At 56.1% G+C, this 19941-nt stretch overlaps 1 protein-coding gene across 1 annotated transcript in view; it reads left to right on the top strand.

Annotated features, from left to right (window-relative positions):
- Positions 1–19458, top strand: part of Cntfr (ciliary neurotrophic factor receptor) — a 39463-nt gene extending 20005 nt beyond the window's left edge. Inside the window, 9 exon segments of the mRNA XM_037202526.1 lie at positions 649–733; positions 5095–5276; positions 5278–5329; positions 13307–13424; positions 13609–13775; positions 14830–14993; positions 18068–18248; positions 18560–18728; positions 18818–19458. Of these exon segments, the coding sequence (XP_037058421.1) occupies positions 649–733; positions 5095–5276; positions 5278–5329; positions 13307–13424; positions 13609–13775; positions 14830–14993; positions 18068–18248; positions 18560–18728; position 18818 (1119 nt within the window). The 3' untranslated portion in view covers positions 18819–19458.
- The last annotated feature ends 483 nt before the right edge of the window (positions 19459–19941 follow it).

Here is a 19941-nt window from a genome sequence, read left to right as displayed (position 1 = left end):
GGCTCACGTATGAGCAGTCTTCGTTTTTTTTTGATCACTGAGACACAGTAAAGCCAGAGCTGCATCTGGCTTGGCGAGAGTGCCACTGTCTTGATACCCCGAGTTTCCAGAGCCCAGTAGGAGTCTGGGTGGGGGCCAGTGATAGATCCAGGGGTCTCTTGAGCATCCAGGTTTCAGGCTTTCTCCCCAGGAGTAAAGCAGGGGCCTTCTGTTCAAGGCACTTTGGGGAAGTACAGACCTTCAATTAAGCTAAAGCGTTGCCCTTGCCGTTGGTGGTGTGGATACCTAATTAGCTAAGCTCACTGGTCGAGGTATGTTTTTTAATTTTGAAAAACGGCCCTGGCATTGCCGATGTTCTATAACTCATCCGTGGTTGACTACATTCTGCAGTCAGCACTCTTACTGAATGACAAACTGCCGGAGTTGTCTGCCACCATCTCAGCGATCCTTCCCACAGGTGACAGTACGCTGGTTTTCAATGCTGGAAAGGGGACCCCAAGCCCCATTAAGAGGGGTGTTTGGGGTCAAAGTGCCCCTGGCTCCGGGGCTGAGATTTCCCAGCCTTCCCCGAGAGCAGCACCCCTAACCCCACCAGGGGGTTCCTGCCTGGGCTGACGCTGCCCCTCCACAACCCATTTCTCCCAACAGATGGCTGCTTCTGTCCCATGGGCCTGCTGTGCCGTGCTTGCCGCTGCCGCCGCCGCTGTCTACACCCAGAAACACAGTCCACAGGGTGAGTGCTTGGGAGGGCTGCTTGTCGATGCCTCCTCCCAGAACGGTGCATGAGTCTTCATCCGCACAGCTGCACACAGATGCCCCCAGGAGTCACACTGGTACACTATGGCACCGTCACACATGCCTCGCCCAAAGGACGCGTAGTCACGTGACAGTGATATAAGCAGGATAACCCACTGATGTCTCAGGCAGAGCCTTCTACAGTCACACCCGGATCGTCGCATGCTTGAAATAATTTGTTCCGTAGGGAAGGCAGAGGACACAGGCAGGTAGGATAGGACTTGGGAATGGAGCTGGGGACAGGGCTTCTGGACAGTATTTAGGTAAGATTTGTAGGGGTGTAGGAGGCATTTCAGAGACTGAGCAAAACTGCTCCAGGTTACTTCCTGGTGTCAGCCTAATCGCTGAAGGATGGTGGCAGAGGTGGTGAGCAGACATTGAGACTCATGAGAGAGGGCCGGAGCACTCAAGGTGGACCCTGGCTAGGGGAGGGAGGGACTGCTCAGGGGTGAGTGACAGGGAGCCTCTCCACCCATCCCCCACCTGTCTGTCTAGTGAGGTCTGAGTCCCCATAGCTTCTAGGACAAGGATCTGTGCCTCTGCTGGGGACACATGTGCCCTCTTCCCTAACCACGTTGCGGTCTGAACTTGCAAGTCGCCTCCAGTAAGATTCCCCAAGTCCCTCCATTGCTTGGGTCCTGTCCTGCCTCTGCCTTGGCTGCGGAGGCAGAAGCAGGGCCTGAGAGGGAGTAAGTCCAGGCGCTGAACAGGCCTTACTGGCTGACCTCCTCTGTCCTCAAGACTATGGGCCGAAAGGGTAGTAGTGGGTCCAGGAATCTGTGGCCTCTCCCTTAGGAGACGAGCCACTGAGGCCCGGGGAGAGCCTGATCGGTCCCAGAGCTCCTGGCTGGATCAGCACAGGCCTGCCAGGTGCCTCTCTCTGCTGTGTGTGTAAAGATCTCTACTTACATGTGAAGTCAGGGCTGCGTCTGGCCGGGGCCCTGGCATGAGATCACAGCGCAGTGTGTGGGACGTTTGTGTGTGTGAGAGCGTGGCTCTGTTGGGTGTCTCTGTGTGGCTGTCTTTGGAGGCTGTGCATTACCTGGGTGAATGCCCGTTCAGGTGCTGCATCATGGCATCTGAGACTGTACCCTGTGTGTGATAGTATGGCTTTCTTTGTGTGTTTTTGCCCTTGTTAAGTTTCACCCTGTCCACGAGCGCCTGTCCCCGTGAGTAACTGTGCCCCTAGGTGATGATTCTGTTTTTGCACCCGCCTGAGATCTTGTACCAGGTGTTACCACCATCCCTGAAAGGGCACAGTGTCCCTGTGTGATTGAGCCTGTGTGTGACTGTAACCTTGCGACGAGTGGCCGCCGTTGCTTCTTTGTGGGTGACCGTCCTCATCCTGCCTGTGTGGTGATATGAAGTTGCTTAGGACACCCGGGGGGACGATTTCCGGCACGCAGTCCCCATGTGAGTCTGTGTGTGCAGGTGTGAGGGAGCCGTCAGCTCTGTCCCTCTGTGTTCTCCATGTCCATGACCTCATCCTGTCTCTGTCTCTCATCCTGGCTTCTAACAACCTTTTCACAGCTGATTCCTTTGGAGCATTTGTCAGGGCCAAGAACCCCATCCTCCCCCTGCTGCTTGATTTAATTTCTGAAATGGACAGGCATGTCAGGAGGGGCACCTGCAGAGCGGGCCAGAGACAGCACTAAACCAGTGCCGTTTCTGAAGCTGGTGTGTGTGTGTGTGTGTGTGTGTGTGTGTGTGTGTGTGTGTGTGTGTGTGTGTGTTGCCGTTGTGGTGTGACCGTTGTGGCACTGTGTGATTGTCATGCCGTGTTGCTCCTGTCTCTGTGTTGTGGCCTGCGGTTGTCTTCTGATGCTGCGTGTCTCTTCTGCCCTTTCTTGTCATTGCCATCAGATTGTGTCTCCACGGTTGTTTCCAAGGCAGACAGGGTGTGATGATGGGGGACGCGTCAGGCCACTGCTGTTGTGCTTGTCGTGAGGCGTCTCCTCACCGGTGGCTGTGCCACCCCCTGCCCCGGTGCTGAAGGGCCACACTGCGTCCATGTTTGTCCTGAGCGGCTTTTGGTCAGGGTTGGTGTGTTGCCTCTGGGACCCCGATGGCCACGCCCCCTCCCCAACGGTCAGTTTTCAGCCTCCTCCTCAGGCAGCTGGATGCAGAGTCTCTCTGTTGGGGGGGGCGGGGGTTGTGTGGAGAGAGGGGGCTTGGCATGTTTCCTGGAAGCTCCAGGTTTTTGGAAGGGAGGTTGGAAGGGGGCTCAGTGGCCGGAGCTATTTGATTGAGGGGGGGCTCAGTGGCCTGAGTCTTGGACACTGGGCCTCTGATCAGGGGGAGGCCTCCATTCAGCCTCGGGTCCAGCCTCACAGCTGTGGCCTCCAAGGCCCCCAGCCACCGCCCTTCCGCCTGTTCATCCTCTGTTCGGCTGGTCCCAAGCCCCACAGACAAGTGGTCAGGGCTGGCTCCGTTTCCTGCTTCCCCCTCCTCTGGACAGGGACAGAGAGGCTCAGAGAGGGGCAAAGGCAGAGACAGGCCGCAAGGGGGACAGACCGGAGACACAGAGACCCCGGCCAGGGAGGGTGGCAGGCAGCGAACAGGACAGATGTTCCCGCCAGGAGAAAGCAGTCCTGGGGAGGGGCTCCGCTGAGGAGGGCGACCGAGGGGCCCTTGAGGGATCCCTCCCCCCTCCCCTCGAAGTCCTGGTGGTGTTAACAAGTCTAATTAAGAGGCCACTGGCCCAACTTAATTGGCTCGTTAACAGGAATTGCCTCTGAAAATCCCCCAACTCAGCGGGGTGGCTCTCTGGAGGGGAGATGTGAGCGAGTGTTAACGAGGGATCCCGCAGCCCCCCCCTCCCCGCTGCCCCTTCCTCCCCCCCTCTCCCCTCCCACCCTCACTCCACAGATCTGGCTGGGATGAGGGAAGCATCTGTCCTTCCAGGCTCAGGGGGCAGGAGGTGGGGGTGTCTGAAGATTCCGACTCTGCATGCCTGTCCCTCTGCTGCTGCCTGTGGATCTGCCTCTCCGACTCCGTCCTGCTCGCTGCCTCCTCCACCTGGCGCTGCCCACCCGCCCGCCCGCCGGACAGGTGCTGGCTTCCACCTTTCTATCTGCAGTCTCCTGGGGCCAGTCCATCACGCCTCGGTTGGCCCGGGCTGCCAGGGCCAGGGCAGGAGTTTAGTTTTTAGTTCTGACAGGCTCCTCCTGGGGGCAAGCGAGAAATGGACGGAGCACTCCCTCAGTCCCAGCTCCCACCCCAGCCGCAAGCTGCTTCACAAACTTGACAGTTGCCAGGAGTTCCCCGGGGCCCACTTCTGCAAGGTCTGCCCGCTCTCCCCTCTAATGCTGCCATCCCAGCCCTGGATCGCTAAGGTGGGGCGGGGAGCTTGTGTGGAGTGGGCAGAGCTGGGGGCAGGGGGGGGGGTCGAAGAAAGATAAGGGAAAGGCATGGGACGGAAAACCAGGAATGAGGCAGAGAAGAGAGTCCAGGAGGGGCACCCTCTGCACCACTGTAATGGCAGTGAAGGAGGCCGACCTGGAGACATGGACCGTGGCGCAGAGGGTGATGGGGGCAGCAAGCAGGACAGATGCTCCGCTCCAAAAAATAGTGGTCCTGGGGAGGCGTGGGGCTGGGCCTGCTGATGACAAGAAGTTAGAGTCAGCCAGGCAGTGGTGGCGCACGCCTTTAATCCCAGGACTCAGGAGGCAGAGGCGGGTGGATGGATCTCTGTGAGTTTGAGTTTAGCCTGGTCTACAGAGTGAGTTCCAGGGCAGCCAAGAACACAAAGAAAGCATTCTTGAAAAATCAAAAGGGCCTTTAATCCCAGCACTCGGGAGGCAGAGCCTCTCTGTGAGTTCGAGGCCAGCCTGGGCTACCAAGTGAGCTCCGGGAAAGGCGCAAAGCTACACAGAGAAACCCTGTCTCGAAAAACCAAAAAAAAAAAGAAAAAAAAAAAGAAAAATCAAAAGGGGAGAAAAAAAGAAGACGAAGAAGAGAGGGAGGGAGGAAGAAGAAGTAGTCTCGTAGTTAGGGTCATAGGGGTCAGGAAACTTTGTAAAGGTGCAGAGACTAAAGAGGAACTGAATTTTCACTGAGAATAGATCCTTCCAAATGCCACACAGCACCCACTTCCCTCGCCCCACAGAGAGATCCTCTCATGTGCTTTCCAAAGCGAAGACACACTTGCACAGCCACAGAGAAGTTCTGCGCAGGCCGCCATCTCCAGCGACGCTCCCTCTCTCATGCCCCTTCAGTCTCACCTGTCCATGTTCACCTGCGCTTGCTAGGCAGGACTCTGACCTGTGACTCTTGTTCCTGCCCTCCCTGGCCCCACAGAGGCACCGCATGTCCAGTATGAGCGCCTGGGCTCCGATGTGATGCTGCCCTGTGGGACAGCAAGCTGGGATGCTGCTGTGACGTGGAGGGTCAACGGCACCGATCTGGCTCCTGACCTGCTCAATGGCTCTCAGCTGGTACTACGAAGCCTAGAACTGGGCCACAGCGGCCTGTACGCCTGTTTTCCACCGCGACTCCTGGCATCTGCGCCACCAAGTCCTTCTACATGTGGGCTGTAAGTATTACCCTGGACTGTGACCTCTTATTGGAGGTTTGACCTTCCTGCTGGGAGGGAAGGAGAGAGGCTGCAGCCTGAGCCTTGCTCTCTGATCCCACCTAACCTGTTCTTCTGACCTCTGAGTTTCGTCTTGCTCACTGAGTCCAAACCCTGGTCACTTTACCTATTTATCTTACAGCTATGTCTGAAGGTCTTTTAGTCCTGATGTCCTTTTGTCCCCTATGACACAGTGAGCAGAGGAGGGCTGGCAGGGCTTCGTGGGTAGAAAGGGATCCTAGGGTCACAGCTCTGAGCTGGAGTGGCCTCACCATGTCTGCTCCCACAGGAGACAGTCCATGGCTGGAGGGAGGGGAATAAGACACGAGGTTATTAGACGTGGGAGCAGTCTGGGAGGCCCGGGAAGGAAGAAGGCTTCGTACAGTGAGAGACACATGGAGACTCCAGATTTAGGAGATATATGGAAACAGACTTTCTTTCTTTCTTTTTTTTTTCTTTTTCTTTGTAGTTTTGTTGTTGTTCTTTCTTTATTTGAGACAGGGACTAACTGTGCCACCCTGGCTGGCCTAGAACTAACAAAGTAGAGACCAAGCTGCCCTCAAACTCCCAGAGGTCTGCCGGCCTTTGCCTCTTGGGTGCTGAGATGACAGGCGTGCACCACCCCTGCCCGGCTGGAAACATCATTTCTGACTGAGTGCTGACAAGGGCCTCAGAGTCACGTGGGTTGATGACAGTGGAGACAGGGGACTAAGGGAGGTGACCGAGTACAGATCACGGTCCCGGGGAGATGGCCAGTGATAGGGTTGGAGTCAGGTTCAGGCAGTGAAGAGAAGCTCATTGGAGGGAGGAGGCAGGGCAATAGAGATGCACGGGACCAGAGAACGGAGCTGAAGAAGCAGGGATGTTGTGCCCTCAGGAACTGGTGATGGGTCGGAGGTGGGAAAGGCTGACGAGTTGAGGGTGGGAAGGTGGAGAGGGCTGGTGGTATGGTCACTGTGACATGTGGCAGGGAGGAACAGGAGGAACAGGTGTGCTCTGTTTGGACAGTGGCTAGACCCGGGTCTCCCTAGAGTCAGATCGAAAATGAGAATCTAAAGACAAGCATTTTATTTTGCACGTGATGGAAACCTCTTGAAGAGTGGGAAAGGGATATGGGAAAGGGAAGTAAGTTATTTAATAAAAAAAATAGTTATTAGGAAGATGAAATGGCTCAGCAGATAAACCCCGTGTCTCCCAGTTCCTGCAAGCTGTCTTCTGATCTCTGCACATACATGCCATGGCACGAATGTGCACTCCACCACCTCCCCACACCCCACACCTCACACACACTAAATGTAATAATTAAAAACAAAAAGGAAGGCTGGGCAGTGGCGGTGCATGCCTCTAATCCCAACACTCAGGAGGCAGAAGCAGGAGAATTGCAAGTTTCAGGCCAGCCTGATCCATCCAGTAATACCCGTCAAGGGGGGGGGGTAGTTACCAGAGTCTTTGTTGTCTGTCGGTGATAAGAGTCACCAGTGGGGAAACTCAGGGTGTGGAATGGAAGAGGCACCCTCAGAGTTGTCCTCCTGAGGGGTAAGGGCACTAGACTTTTTAAAAAGTATTTATTATTACTATTTTATGTGCATTGGTGTTTTGCCTGCAGGTATGTCCATGTGAGGGAGCCAGATCCCCTAGAATGGAGTTACAGATGGTTGTGAGCCGCCATGTGGGTGCTGGGTCCTCCGGAAGAGCTGCCAATGCTCTTCACCTCTAAGCCAGCTCTCTAGTCCAGGGAACTGGGATAGTTAACCCTCTCCTGCCATTGGTGATGGAAGATTCTCCTTCGGGAGTGTGTGTCTGAGTGCTTTGGTTACCCAGTGCTTTGATGACCAGAGAAGTCTCTCCAGAAAACAGTGGCAGAAGTTGGCATGGGTGTAGGAGAGCTCTGCAAGTCTGTAGACATCTGCTAAGATGTCAGGTGAAGGTCCTCCCAGGGCAAGGCGGGGCGGGGGAGGGGGGACGGACCTAGAGTTGGTCCAGAGTAAAGGCCAGTGGAGCTAAGGGTCTGGGGTTCAGGGACAGGTGTCTACTAGAGATAGAAATGCAGGGGTTGTCATCTACAGGAGGGAGGTGATGAGGTGAGTAAAGAAGAATTGAACCCTGAAGACCATCAGTGTGTGAGGGGTTGATGGGAGAAGGAGCCAGGCAAGGCAGACGGAAGGACAGATGAGTGGTGTGGAAAAGAAGTGAGGGAAGGCAGCTGTGATGAGGTCATCAGCCGAGGGGCAGGTGGGCAGGTGCCCAGCTCTTGGCCAGCAGAGTGATGGCTTGGAAAATCCTCCATCTTTTCTCCTGAGCTAAAGATTCGAGCTTCTTTGGCCTCATCACATTTGGATTTAATTTACCCCAGAGCCGAAAGATTAAATAAAGTTCTTTTTATTCCCTGGAAGCTACCTGGGAGCAGGCCCTTGCCCATTGTCAGTGTGGACAACCACCAGAAATGTTAACACTGAAAAGTTGTGTAGGACTGCCCACAAAAAATCCCACATTAGGGCTGACTGAGGTGTGAAAGTACATTAGTGGAGACGTCCTTTCCCATGGAGAAGCCTTTCCTTTTTCTTTTTCGAAGCAAGGTTTCTCTGTGTAGCCCTGGCTGTTCTGGAACTCGCTCTGTAGACCAGGCTGGCCTTGAACTCAGAGATCCACCTGCCTCTGCCTCCCTAGTGCTGGAATTGAAAGGAAACCCCAAGACCAAGTTCTCAGCACAAAGGAGATTTTTTTTTTTTTTACCAGAGAGACAGAGGGCAGGAATAAGAGACAGAGACGGGAGATAGAGAATGAGGGAGAAGGGGAGGGAACGAGGGGAAGGGAAGGGATATTTGTCCTGGCGAGGCGCAGGGGGGGGGGGGGGGAACGGGGACGGACGGACGGACAACAAAGGACCTGCCTCTGGATAGAGGAGACAGACATAGCACATGGGGAAATGGCGGTTTATAAAGGTACAAGGAGAACCCTGTGTTAGGACGAGGTGTTTAATTCTACTTGGGCATGTTAATTAGGTGAGCCAAAGGGGGCTTCTGATTGTTGGACTTCAATTCTTTGATAGCTGGCCCTTGGTAGTCAGCCTCAGGAGGAGGGATTGGCCAAATAAGAGAATGGACCTTGGGGACTAGCTTTGGGAATGTGAATTAACAGTTTTTAGCAAGGCAGAGGGAATTGGGGAGAAGGGCACGGTCTGCCAGAGCCACATGCTCGAGTGGGCTGGCGTCCCCTCAGGATTGAAGGTGTGTGCCACTACCGCCCCTCTGGAAAGAAACCTTTTCAAACTGCTTAAAGTGAAGAGATGGCATTCAGGCTAAGTGTTTTAAATGTGAGCCAAAGATGGAGTGACCCCTGTTGTCTTTATGGAGAAATGCAGGACCAGCTTAACCAAATCCTCCTTGGTTTAGCACCCAGTAACAGTGGAAACCACATCAGCTTCAGGCTAATCCTTACACGGCAAAGAGGACGTTGTCAGAGTGTATAGAAGGATGAGACCATCTCATCAGTTACCTGCTCTCCTGATTTCCGAGTTTGGCCAGATAAATAAGGCTGGTGGTAATGGCTGGTGTCTGGTAGCCCTTAACCCAGTTTCTGGTGCTGTGATCTTTGAAAGGCCTTCGGAGGGGAATTGAGTTTTGAAGGAACATCCACAGTCCTTACCAACAGGACATGGCCACCGCATCTCTACTGTGACCAGAGTCCAGACCATTTTTTTGTTTTTGTTTTTTTTTTTAAGTTGGAGTTTTTGTTTATTTTGTTTTGTTTTTTAAGATTTATTTATTTATTATGTATACAGCATATGTGACTGCAGGCCAGAAGAGGGCACCAGATCTCATTACAGATGGTTGTGATCCACCATGTGGTTGCTGGGAATTGAACCCAGGACCTCTGGAAGAGCAGTCAGTGCTCTTAACCGCTGAGCCATCTCTCCAGCCCCCAGAGTCCAGACCATTTAGATACAGCTCACTATACTCCCTTGATCTTGCCCCTCAGGGAAGAGCAGGACATGAACTGGCTGTAACATCTGTAACAGGTACTTATCTCTTGCTGCCTTATTTCCGTCTAAAGATCCGGTTAGAGGAACAGGGGATATTAATCACAACCATCTCGGCCACTTTATGTAATAACAAGAGACCAGGTTTGACAATACTCAATACTCAAGTATTATTCTTGCCAGCTTCCCAAGGGCATGGCGACATTACCTGTGGTTTGCGGGTCCTTCAGACTGAGAATTATTATTGAATGTTTATCCTAAACACATGTAGTCTTGATTTCCAAGTTTCCAAAGGAACTTAGCCATAGTGATGTCCTGGTGGAAGACTCCTTAGCCAGGCAGCTCCCCACTACCTTCCCCTGCCCACCTTCCTTCCCTCAGGTGAATCCTCACGCAGCAGCAAGGCAGCGCCTACTGATGTGTTAGGAAACGGGATCACAATGTTCCTTTTAGTAGCATCCTTTTTTGTTTACTGGACACTGCTATCATTCCGATCTTAAGCTAAAACAAACCAGAGATTAAAATAATTTTGAAATGGACAGTTTCTTGTTCAGCCCCTCCCACCAAGAGTCATCAGATAGAGGCTCCTGGTTCAGCACCGAGCTGCCCCCAGCTCTGCTTGGCTAGGAAGAAAAGAGTAGCTCACAGGACTGTGGTTAACGATGTCAAGGAGAAGTGAGTGGGAGGCAGGAGGAGGTGTTCAGGAGTCCAGAACTTGGGGTACCTCAACAGATCCCACAAGCAAAGGTTAAGACAGGCCATGAGCCTTGAATGCCAGGCAGGAGGAGTGTGGGTGTGGTGTGGGCAGGGCTGCAGCGGAAGGGTCAGTACGCCCCACCCTGGCCTGATCTGGCCTGGCTCAGGGTGTGGGCAGCCTGCCTCTCCTCCTCTCTAGGCCAGCGGGCAGGCCTCATGCGTGCTGGGGGCTCCAGCCCAGGCGGGCTGGCTAGATGAGAGGAAAAACATGCGGTTTGGTGGGCTGGACATGGAAAAACAAGCCAATTAGGAGGAAAACAAACAAATCCCAGGCCAGCAGAGGCACACGCACACGGCCCTGTATGGGACTCAGACACTGTCCCAGCTGACACAGCCACTCAGGCATCTCAGGAACCCCCACAAGGGGAAACTCGGGCTGCCTGGGCACCTGAGAGCATGCCGCACACCCAGGTATGACACTGTCATGTATGTATAGGAGTTTGCTCAAACACCCCTGACGAACCCTCACACCAGGTCCAGCCTATTTGTAGACATGCTGGGAATCCAGGGTTTCTTCTCATACCCATGGTTTGAAAAGCACACTCAGAGCCAGGTGTGGTAGCACACACCTTTAATTCCAGCACTCGGAAGGCAGAGGCAGGCAGATCTCTGTGAGTCTGAGGCCAGCCTGGTCTGCATAGTAAGTTGTAGGCTAGTCAGGGTTCCCTGAGACGTCTCAAGGGGGGAAAAAAAGCATCCATCACAGTGTAGCTGGCCAGCTGCGTGTTTTCAGGTACGGTGACACACGGGAGGACCTTATGTCCAAGCCTTGCAGGACACCAGGCAGCCTCACCCCACGTCACACAGTCATCCAGCTTGTCCCACACAGCCTCCACTTTTACACGACCAGGAGTCGCCCACGAAGCCACCTCGCAGCCGCAGTGACTTCCCGCAGTTCTCCGAGCTCACAGCACACTCAGCGCCAGGGCCTCCCAATCCCACACTGTCCCACGGCCTCACACTTGGTCTCTCGCTGCACCCCCATCTCCGCCCACCCGGCCCCTCAGCTGGGCTCCAGCTGCAGCCGGCTCACTCCTTCCTTTTCTTCCTTTTCTTTGTTTTTCTTTCCTCCTTTCCCCTCTGAGAAACCTGGTCCCTGTCAGGGAACCCAAACCCTCCTCTTCTCAGGGCCCTGGACCAGGCAGGAGTAGCCAGATGACAGACCGAACCCCTGCTTGGCCCCTACCCCCTGTGACCTGCCCATTCGGAGAGGGGAGCTGGTTTGAGGGGGAGGTTTGAAAGGGGACTGATCTGGAGGGGAGGATAGAAGGAAAGGGGTGGAGATAGTCAGCCCGTCCAGGGGAGGGGGCTGTGAGTCCAGTGCCATGGCCCGCTCTGCCCTCCACACCCAGGGCAGGCAGCGGGAGCTGACTCTGCAGCTCCCCCCCCCCCCCGACACACACACCCCAGCGCTCTTCTCCTTTGAAGCTGGGGGTAAGGGGGGGTAGCAGCGGGAGCGGGGAGTGGAGGTTTCTCCGCGACCTCGGAATGTCCTTTCCTCCTAGAGCGGCTGCCAACTCTGGCCTGGCCCACAGGCCCCCAGAAGGCACTTCCTGTGTCCTTGGCCACCCCCACCCCACCCCCATACAGCACTCTATACCCATGGGGTAGATCGGGCAGGAACACCACAGGCACACAGGATGACAGGAAACCCACATAAAGAGGGGCAGGTTCCCCGGGAAGGACAGCAGTGGTGGGCAGATGCCAGGCAGCCCCTGTGCGCTCTCCCCTGTGCTGGGGCAGGGCTGCTCTGCCCACAGTGTCTCCACCTGCTGCAGGGAGGCTCTCCTGGTGCCCTTCCTGCCCCTCAGCCCTGGCTGCAGAGCCGGGTTTGCTCTCTGGGGCGTGTGGCCCGGGCTCCGCCACGTCGTCACACAGGTTTCACATACTAGATGTGTGCGTCTAGAAGTCACCCCGAGTCGTGTACACGGTGGAAACCTCGGTTCCCCGAGGGTCACCACAGCGACTCTGCAAGCGTAGACATGTACTCCCCTTCACCGTCCCTGGCTTGTTCAGTCACCCCCTCCCATTTCCTGTCCACCTGTCAGGCAGGGGGTGGGGAGGGAGAGGCACTGAAGGGAGGTGTCAGTGTCCCGGGAGCCACAGACAGACATTCCTTGCCTGGGTCAGATCACAGAAGCTGCCTCCTTCCAGGAACTTGAGCCGCCTGTCCTCACGCCTTGCCCAGTGCCTGAAGGTGGGACAGCTGGGCTCAATGCTCACAGCAGCAAAAAGCACAGTTAGACAACAGACAGAACTTCCCAAATGTAGTCATGTAGGTGAGTACTACCTTTCTGAGAGTAATTTCAGTTCTGGTTTTCTGTGTGACCTCAAGCAAAACAGTATCCTTCCCTGTGTCTCCTTACTCCACGTGGAAGGCGGCCACTGGTCATGTCACAGCCTCTCTTAAGGTGGTGGAGCACTTGGAGGCTGGAGCCAGGAGCCAGGGGGAAACACACCAGAGGAACAGCTGCTTTCTGCCAACAGACACTTTGCACACACAAATAGTCACATAGGGTTGTGCATGGATGATGTGACCAGGAGCTGCATAGATGCTTTATGTTACCAGTCAGTCCTTCATGTCAGAGACGTGTGTGTCTCCTACACTGGTACATGCAGGTTTGTACACACATGGATGTGCTCATGGCTGTCCTGCTTGTACTCCTGTGTGACTGCCAGGCCTGTTCTTGTATCAGTTGGCCTGGGGCGGGGGGGGGGGGGCTCTCTTCTCCAAAAGGTGCACAGGTCACCCTAGCAGGTAGAGAGGACCACTTGGCTCCCTTCAGTGTCCACGACACTTCTTTGGACGTGGGCACATTTGTGATAGGAGACATGGGCAAGGACAATTCCCTGAGACATCATCTCCGTGCTGTGATCGATGAGCTGGGACTCAGAGCTCCCCCCTCCTCCTCCCCACCCCACCTCCCCGTCCCGTCCCGTCCCCCCATCCAGTTCCTGCCTCCATTGAGCAGGTGTGGGGGGAGGAATCCTCCACACAGCCTTGTTTTTCTTTAATTAAACATCTGGCTCTCTGTGGCCTGGGAAGCCTCAGACCCTCGCTGACAGCACCCCCCCACACACACCTTTGGCATCGATGATAGGTAAGGGGGGAGTGCTGGGGCCCTGGGGCCCACCTGTCCCCAAGCTAGTACAGGGGACTGGACGCTTCAAGAAGGCCCTGACCTCCCTGTCCTCGCCCCCAGTGCCGCCGCGGGAGCCTGCCCTCAGCTGCCGCTCCAACACTTACCCCAAGGGCTTCTACTGCAGCTGGTATCTGCCCGCCCCTACCTACATCCCCAATACCTTCAATGTGACCGTGCTGTGAGTAACTGCGCGCTTGACCCGGTTCCAGCCCCGATCTTTGACCTCCCCCTCTCCTCACCACGTCCTGAGTCCAAGACCCCGGCCCGGCCTTGGGCTTGGCCTCCCCCCCCCCCCCCCCCCCAGCCTGCCCCAACCTGACCCCCGATGTTGGTAACAGTGCCTGGGCCTCCTTCCCTTCCAGGCACGGCTCCAAAATTATGGTCTGTGAGAAGGACCCAGCCCTCAAGAACCGCTGCCACATCCGCTACATGCACCTGTTCTCCACCATCAAGTACAAGGTCTCCATCAGTGTCAGCAATGCCTTGGGTCACAACAGCACAGCCATTACCTTCGACGAGTTCACCATCGGTGCGTGTGGTAGTGATGGAGGGGCCGCTGCCTGCTCCGGGAGTGTGAGAGCGTGCCAGAGGTGTACCTGCGCGCTGGTGGGGATGTTCACGTGTGTGCACAATGGCGCAGACACGCCCTTGTGGACACCTGTGATTGCACACGTGGATGTCCCTACCTGCAGGGCAGGGCTTCTTCTCCAGCAGTTCTCTTCATTGTCTCTTTGGCTCAGAGAACATGCAACAGGGGGAAGGGGGCCGGGCTGGGCCAGACTCCTGCGCAGCTGCAGCCCCCCCCCATGCTAATGGCTTCCTTACGGTCTGTGATAAATGAGGTGTCAGAACAGGAGACAGGAGTAGGGAGAGACACTGCCCTCACCCCACCCCTTATCCCATCCAGACCCTCTGCCTGCCCTTGCCATACTCCAGACAGGCTCTGCCTGCCCCTGCCCCATCCCATCCCAGACAAACCCTTTATCTGTCTCTGAGACAGTCTCTCGCCTCCCTCTACTCCATCTTCCCGCAAGCCTCACAGCTGGCTCCTCCGTCAGATTATTTCAATATGAGCTGGGCCCTTGGATGCCGCTGCCATCAGATCCACAGCTTACCTCTAACGCAACGAACGTCCTCAAATCTGGACTCTCAACGAGGGTGTCCAGTCCCCGTCTAGAACTGAAAAAGCCCGAGGGGGAGCCAGCAGGGGCAGTGTGTGATCCCGGTGGAGGAGAGGTGATCTGGGTGGCAATAGGGGCGATGTGTCGGCTTCGTCCTTGGCATGCTGGACAGCGTGAGAATGGGGTTGCGATGGAGGTTGGTTGAAGTTTGGGGTGTTGCTACCGAGAGCTGGTGACTGTGGCTGTAGTGACGGCCAAGGGTGACGATGGGGAGGTCAGAGCTGGTGACTCGTTAGGTGGTGGTTCATTGTAGTTGCCAGAGCTGACACGGGCAAGAGAGACAGTAGCTGTGGTCGTTGTCAACTGTTGGTCAACAGAGATGGCTGATCCGTGGCTGGGGTTGACAGGGTGTGATTCTTCCCAGAGATCAGCACGCTAATGAAGCAAATGTCTCCTCAATAGTGAAGCCTGATCCTCCAGAAAACGTGGTAGCTCGGCCGGTGCCCAGCAACCCTCGTCGACTGGAGGTGACATGGCAGACGCCCTCCACCTGGCCTGACCCTGAGTCCTTCCCTCTCAAGTTCTTCCTGCGCTACCGGCCTCTCATCCTGGACCTGTGGCAGCATGTGAGTGCCCTGTCCCTGCCCAGATCCTGATGCCTGGGTGTGCGGTACTGAGAGAGAGAAACTGTGCCCCAGGCAGTGTCACCACCAGAAGGGGACCCAGTGGCAGAAGCTTGGGAAGATGAGTGGAGCTGAGGGAGGCGTCCTCATCGGAACATGGCTTCGAGGGTAGTGGGGGAAGTGCTGGGTGGGAGGTGAAGGGTTTCCTGTCCTATTCCTAACGATTCCTGCTCCTAATCTTGACTGTCAGCCCTGATCAGGTGCCTCCCATTACACACTGGGCCCGTGATGGACCCAAAGAACAGGATGGTCCCACCCCTCAAAGGTTTGCAGATGGGCCCAAGGGGTTAGGACCAGACATGTCGGTCAAGTTTGGTCTAGGGGGTGAGTTTAGAGCCTAATGACTATCGAGGCTCCAAAGTTAGGCCTAGTTTAAAGGTCACTTTAAGGTTATAGGTCAGGTAGTGGGAACTGGACTGGGACCCAAACAGTGGACAATGGTCAGTGTGGGGTGAGGCTGTGGTCTGGCTATTGATGGAGCTATGATGGAGAGCTCTAGGAAACAGCCAGGGATTTGAAGACTTCTGGGTATTCTCATATTGAGAGCCCAGGGCCTCTTAAGCTGTGGGCACTCTGGGTGGCCCTTGAGCTCTGGGCTAGGACTAGAGTTGGGAGTGCTCCATGAGGCAAGCCAGTCTGTCTACTGGGGGTCAGCTTGAACCCCCGCCGGGCTCCAGTGCCATCTCCTCCTGCCCTTCTCCCATCTGGCCTTTAAAACATGTAATGTGATGCCTAGGTGCCTGTCCTGGTTGCAGGCCTGGTCCCCACAAAGGCTACTCACACTCTCACTCACGTGTTCCCTGACAGAGTCCGGAGTCCCTCCCGCCTGGCCAGCTGCCCGCGCCTAATGCATTGCTAATAACCAGGGTCTGGTTTCACAAGGCCCCTCCCCCGCTAACGAGCTACAGGCAGCCGCTCTGCGCGTCACAGCGCACACGCCTTGCAGTGGACCTGGCATACTGCCCACCCCCCCACACACACACACACACGGGAACATGCACACACACGCGCGCGCACACACACATGGCTCCCAGCAGGAACCATGCTGATCCGTGTACGGGACCAATATGCCAAGGAGCGTCCATGGGCCCCATACAATGGGCAGGACTCACCTCTGCACTGAGAACACGCATGCCCAGTGGTACGTTGTTCCTTATTCCATGTCTCATAGGCGCTGGGACAGGTTAGGTTTGTGGCTCTTTTCAACTTGAATTTTGTATAGAATATCTTCCCTGTCCTTGCCTTCGGAGAGTAACAGGTGTAGGCTGCAAGAGGGGAGCAGAGGGAAACGTCACTTGGATTTTCAGGGGAAATGTAGACTAGGAATTTGTAAGAATAGGGCCCAGGTGGTACGGCAGAAGCTGTCTCAGCATGGACAACGGTCAGGCAAGGACCGGAGCCCAGCGTGGGTGCCCTTGTCACCTGCTCTGGCCCTGACTCGGCCTGACTCAGTGTCTGACATCCGCAGCTGACTGGGTAGAGGGCTTCCAGGCCAGGGGGTGCCAGTGAGAGCACCTGCTCATTGAAGAGCTCTTCTCTGAAGGATTAGCGACAACCTGGCAAGGAGGGTCCAGGCCTGGGATTGTCGCTGCCCAGAGATCATTGGCGAGAAGCACAGTGTCATGAGTCCTCCAGTGATCCACTCCCCTGGGCTCTCTCCTTTGTCTTTGGGGAAAGACATGTGGAGTTCTGTAGGCCAAGAAGGAGGGAGAAATGAGCTAATCAGCCAGAGGGAATCTTTATAGACAGAGGAGAGGGAGATCCAGAGTCGGGACTGGAGCCTCACCTCCGTGAGAGGAAGGCTTGGGAATAGGATTGACTGGGCCAGGGTCTGGGCACAAATGTATTTCAGCATGACCCTGACCTTTACCTGGGGCTCCAGCATCAGGACCACAGACACAGCAGGACTTAGAGAGGCTTCCTGCTCTACATGGGCCTGACAGCACATGGACACATGGATGGGTATACACACACACACACACACACACGCACGCACGCACGCACGCACGCACGCTTGCAAGCGTATCACAGACCAGCAGGTCAGGTGGCCTAGACCTTACTTTTCTGTGGTGAAGACTGAAACGGGAACCAAAAAGGCCCTAAAGCCAGACATGGCCCAGAGCAGCCCCCCCCCCTTCACCCCCGCCGGCTGCCCCTGTTTACGAGGAGGCTTAATGAGGCGGCGGGTGCCGCTGAGATGAACCAGAGCCCAGCCTGGGTCTGGGAGGGGCGCCGGACAGGCAGGCCGCCCTGGAGAATGGAGGGGAGACCAGAAGGATGAGGCCAGCAAACGGGGCGGGGGGTATGGAGTGGTGGTGACGCCATTCCTCCAGGAGGAAACGGAGCGGCAGTCCCGTCACCCTGGGGACTGTCCTCACCCCTTCCTACTTCAAGCAGAGCAATACCACATGGAAGCCTTTCTGGGAGAGGGCCCTGCTGGGGCTAGGTGGCGGGTACACTGGCTCTGGGCTGAAACCCACAGTGACAATGTCGGCTGGGGTCTGACTGGTACTCTCCTCATAGCTTAGTCACTAATAGCAGTTTATAGATAGGCACTCAAAGCCCATGGAGGCTAAGCAGCTTGGTCTCCAAGTTAGCAAGAGATGGAGCCAAAATTTTATCTTGGGCAGCTCTCCAGCGTCGGTGCTTGTGGTCTTTCCTCCGTAGCTCCCTGAGAAGGAGGTACCCTACCACCACGCTGCTCTCCATTAGTCTTCCCCTTGGCCTGACAGCGTCTTGGACAACAGCATCATGGCTACTGAGCAGAGTCACTCTGGGAGCATCCCAGCCTCCTTCATGCCTGAGGCCGCTCCTCTAGATCTTCCTCCTGATGGCCTTACTCTCCCATAAAAAGTTAAGGTCTCTCCTTGTGGCCTCTCCCCACAGGAAGCCCTCACTCCCTCCAGGGGTACATTCATGTCGCTCTCCTAAGATGCGTCTTTGCTCCCCTTGGAGGCCACCTCGCCTGTGACCCCCAAGGTGTCCCTTCTCACCCCGTCCCGTGACTGGCCTTGCAGGTGGAGCTGTCGGATGGCACAGCACACACCATCACGGATGCCTATGCTGGGAAGGAGTACATCATCCAGGTGGCAGCCAAGGACAACGAGATTGGGACGTGGAGTGACTGGAGCGTGGCTGCCCACGCCACACCCTGGACGGAGGAACCACGCCATCTCACCACGGAAGCCCAGGCCCCCGGTGAGCCTGCCTGCCCCCTGCCCTGGCTCCTGTGTGTACTCTCTCCAGAGAACAGTAGCAGGGTCTCTGTGACTCACCCTGACTTGTCGCAGCCCCACCCTTCTGCCCGACACCTGCGTTCCTGGTTCTTGTTCTCTAGATGTCCTTGGTAGGGATGGCCGGGTGCAGGGGTCACCTGTGAGCCCTGGGGCGCAGGATGGGAGAGGTCACAGTAATCCGATCAGGAAGCAGGAACGGCGTGCCTCATGAAACCCCAGCTCTGGGTGGGACTCAGTCCTGGCCCTGCCCTGAGTTTCCCCCATGCTCCCCAGAGACCACGACCAGCACCACCAGCTCACTGGCACCCCCACCCACCACGAAGATCTGTGACCCCGGAGAGCTAGGCAGCGGCGGAGGACCCTCGACACCCTTTGTGACCGGTGTCCCTATCACTCTGGCCCTGGCTGCCGCTGCTGCCACAGCCAGCAATCTCCTGATCTGGTAGGTTGAGTGAGGCCGGGCAGCAAGGGGAGGGAGGACCCTAGGGACCTCCACCCTCACAGCCCCACCTCCTCCGCCTATCTCCCCAGAGCCGGGCATCCTATGAGGACACGCCAGAGCACCTGCAGAGGAGCAGAGGCCGGAGCTGGGCCTGCAGACCCCGGTTTCTATTTTGCACACGGGCAGGAGGACCTTCTGCATTCTCTTCAGACACAATTTGTAGAGACCCCGGCAGGTCCGGGCCCTGCCGCCCCCTAGCCCCCACCACACCAAGCCGGCCCTCCTTTCTATCCAGGGAGGACCATGCAGCTAACCCACCCACCAAAGACCCCTCTCATCCTACCCCCCTCGGGCTGGACCCTCCAACGCCAGCGACTCCCAGGAACCCTTGGGGGACCTGAGGGGAGCCCCCCCATAGCCACAGTTTTCTCCTCCTGCCCCAGCCTCCTGTCTGTCCCAGGGTCTCTGTTGCCACCATCAGATTATAAGCTCCTGACACTGGGGGGGCCCAGCCATCCCCCTCCCCCCGGTGCCCACACTTTTCAGTCCCTCCACCTCTGCCCCTGTTTTGTACGATTCTCCATCGACCCTTCCTGCCCCCAGTATTTAATGTCCTGTCGGTCCCTTCTAGTCTGACTCAATGGTAACTTGCTGTATTTGAATTTTTTATAGATGTATATACGGGGGGAGGGGGTAGGGAGTTCTCATTAAACGTCACCATTTCATGAGACCTTGGAACGGAACCACTTTGGGAGGGAACTCCTCTTCTGAGGACCTCTGCCCTGCAGGCGTGGAAGAAGAGAGAAACCAGGCTGGGGGAGGTGGGCAAAGGCTGGGCCTCCAGGCCACGGTTCATTCCGGATGATGGGGTCTACTTCAAGGGTGGGCTTCCCTGCAGCCAAGGGCAGACTTGTGGGAAATGGACCCGTGTGGGGTACCAGTCACTCGGAGAAGCTGCTGAAGTTCTGGCCAGCTCTTTACGAATCACCCCCAGAGCTACCTTCTAGGAGGGCCCAAGCGGGAGGCCTAGTCCAGATGGACCAGCAGGTATTCAGCCAGGCCACAGAGGTTCAGAACACAGTGTCCCAGGCCTGGCCAAGCAGGAAGGCAGCCTGAAGGCAGAGATTCCTTATAGTATTATAAAGAATATATAGTATTTAGGGTGAATTTAGGGGGATCTGGGCTTTTAAAGTCCCTAAACAGGTCTTAAGTT

This window comes from Peromyscus leucopus, chromosome 2 (genome assembly GCF_004664715.2).
Source record: "Peromyscus leucopus breed LL Stock chromosome 2, UCI_PerLeu_2.1, whole genome shotgun sequence".
Taxonomy (NCBI): Eukaryota; Metazoa; Chordata; class Mammalia; order Rodentia; family Cricetidae; genus Peromyscus; species Peromyscus leucopus.
Note: the sequence above shows the minus strand (reverse complement) of the source record. Positions and strands in the feature narration are given on the sequence as shown.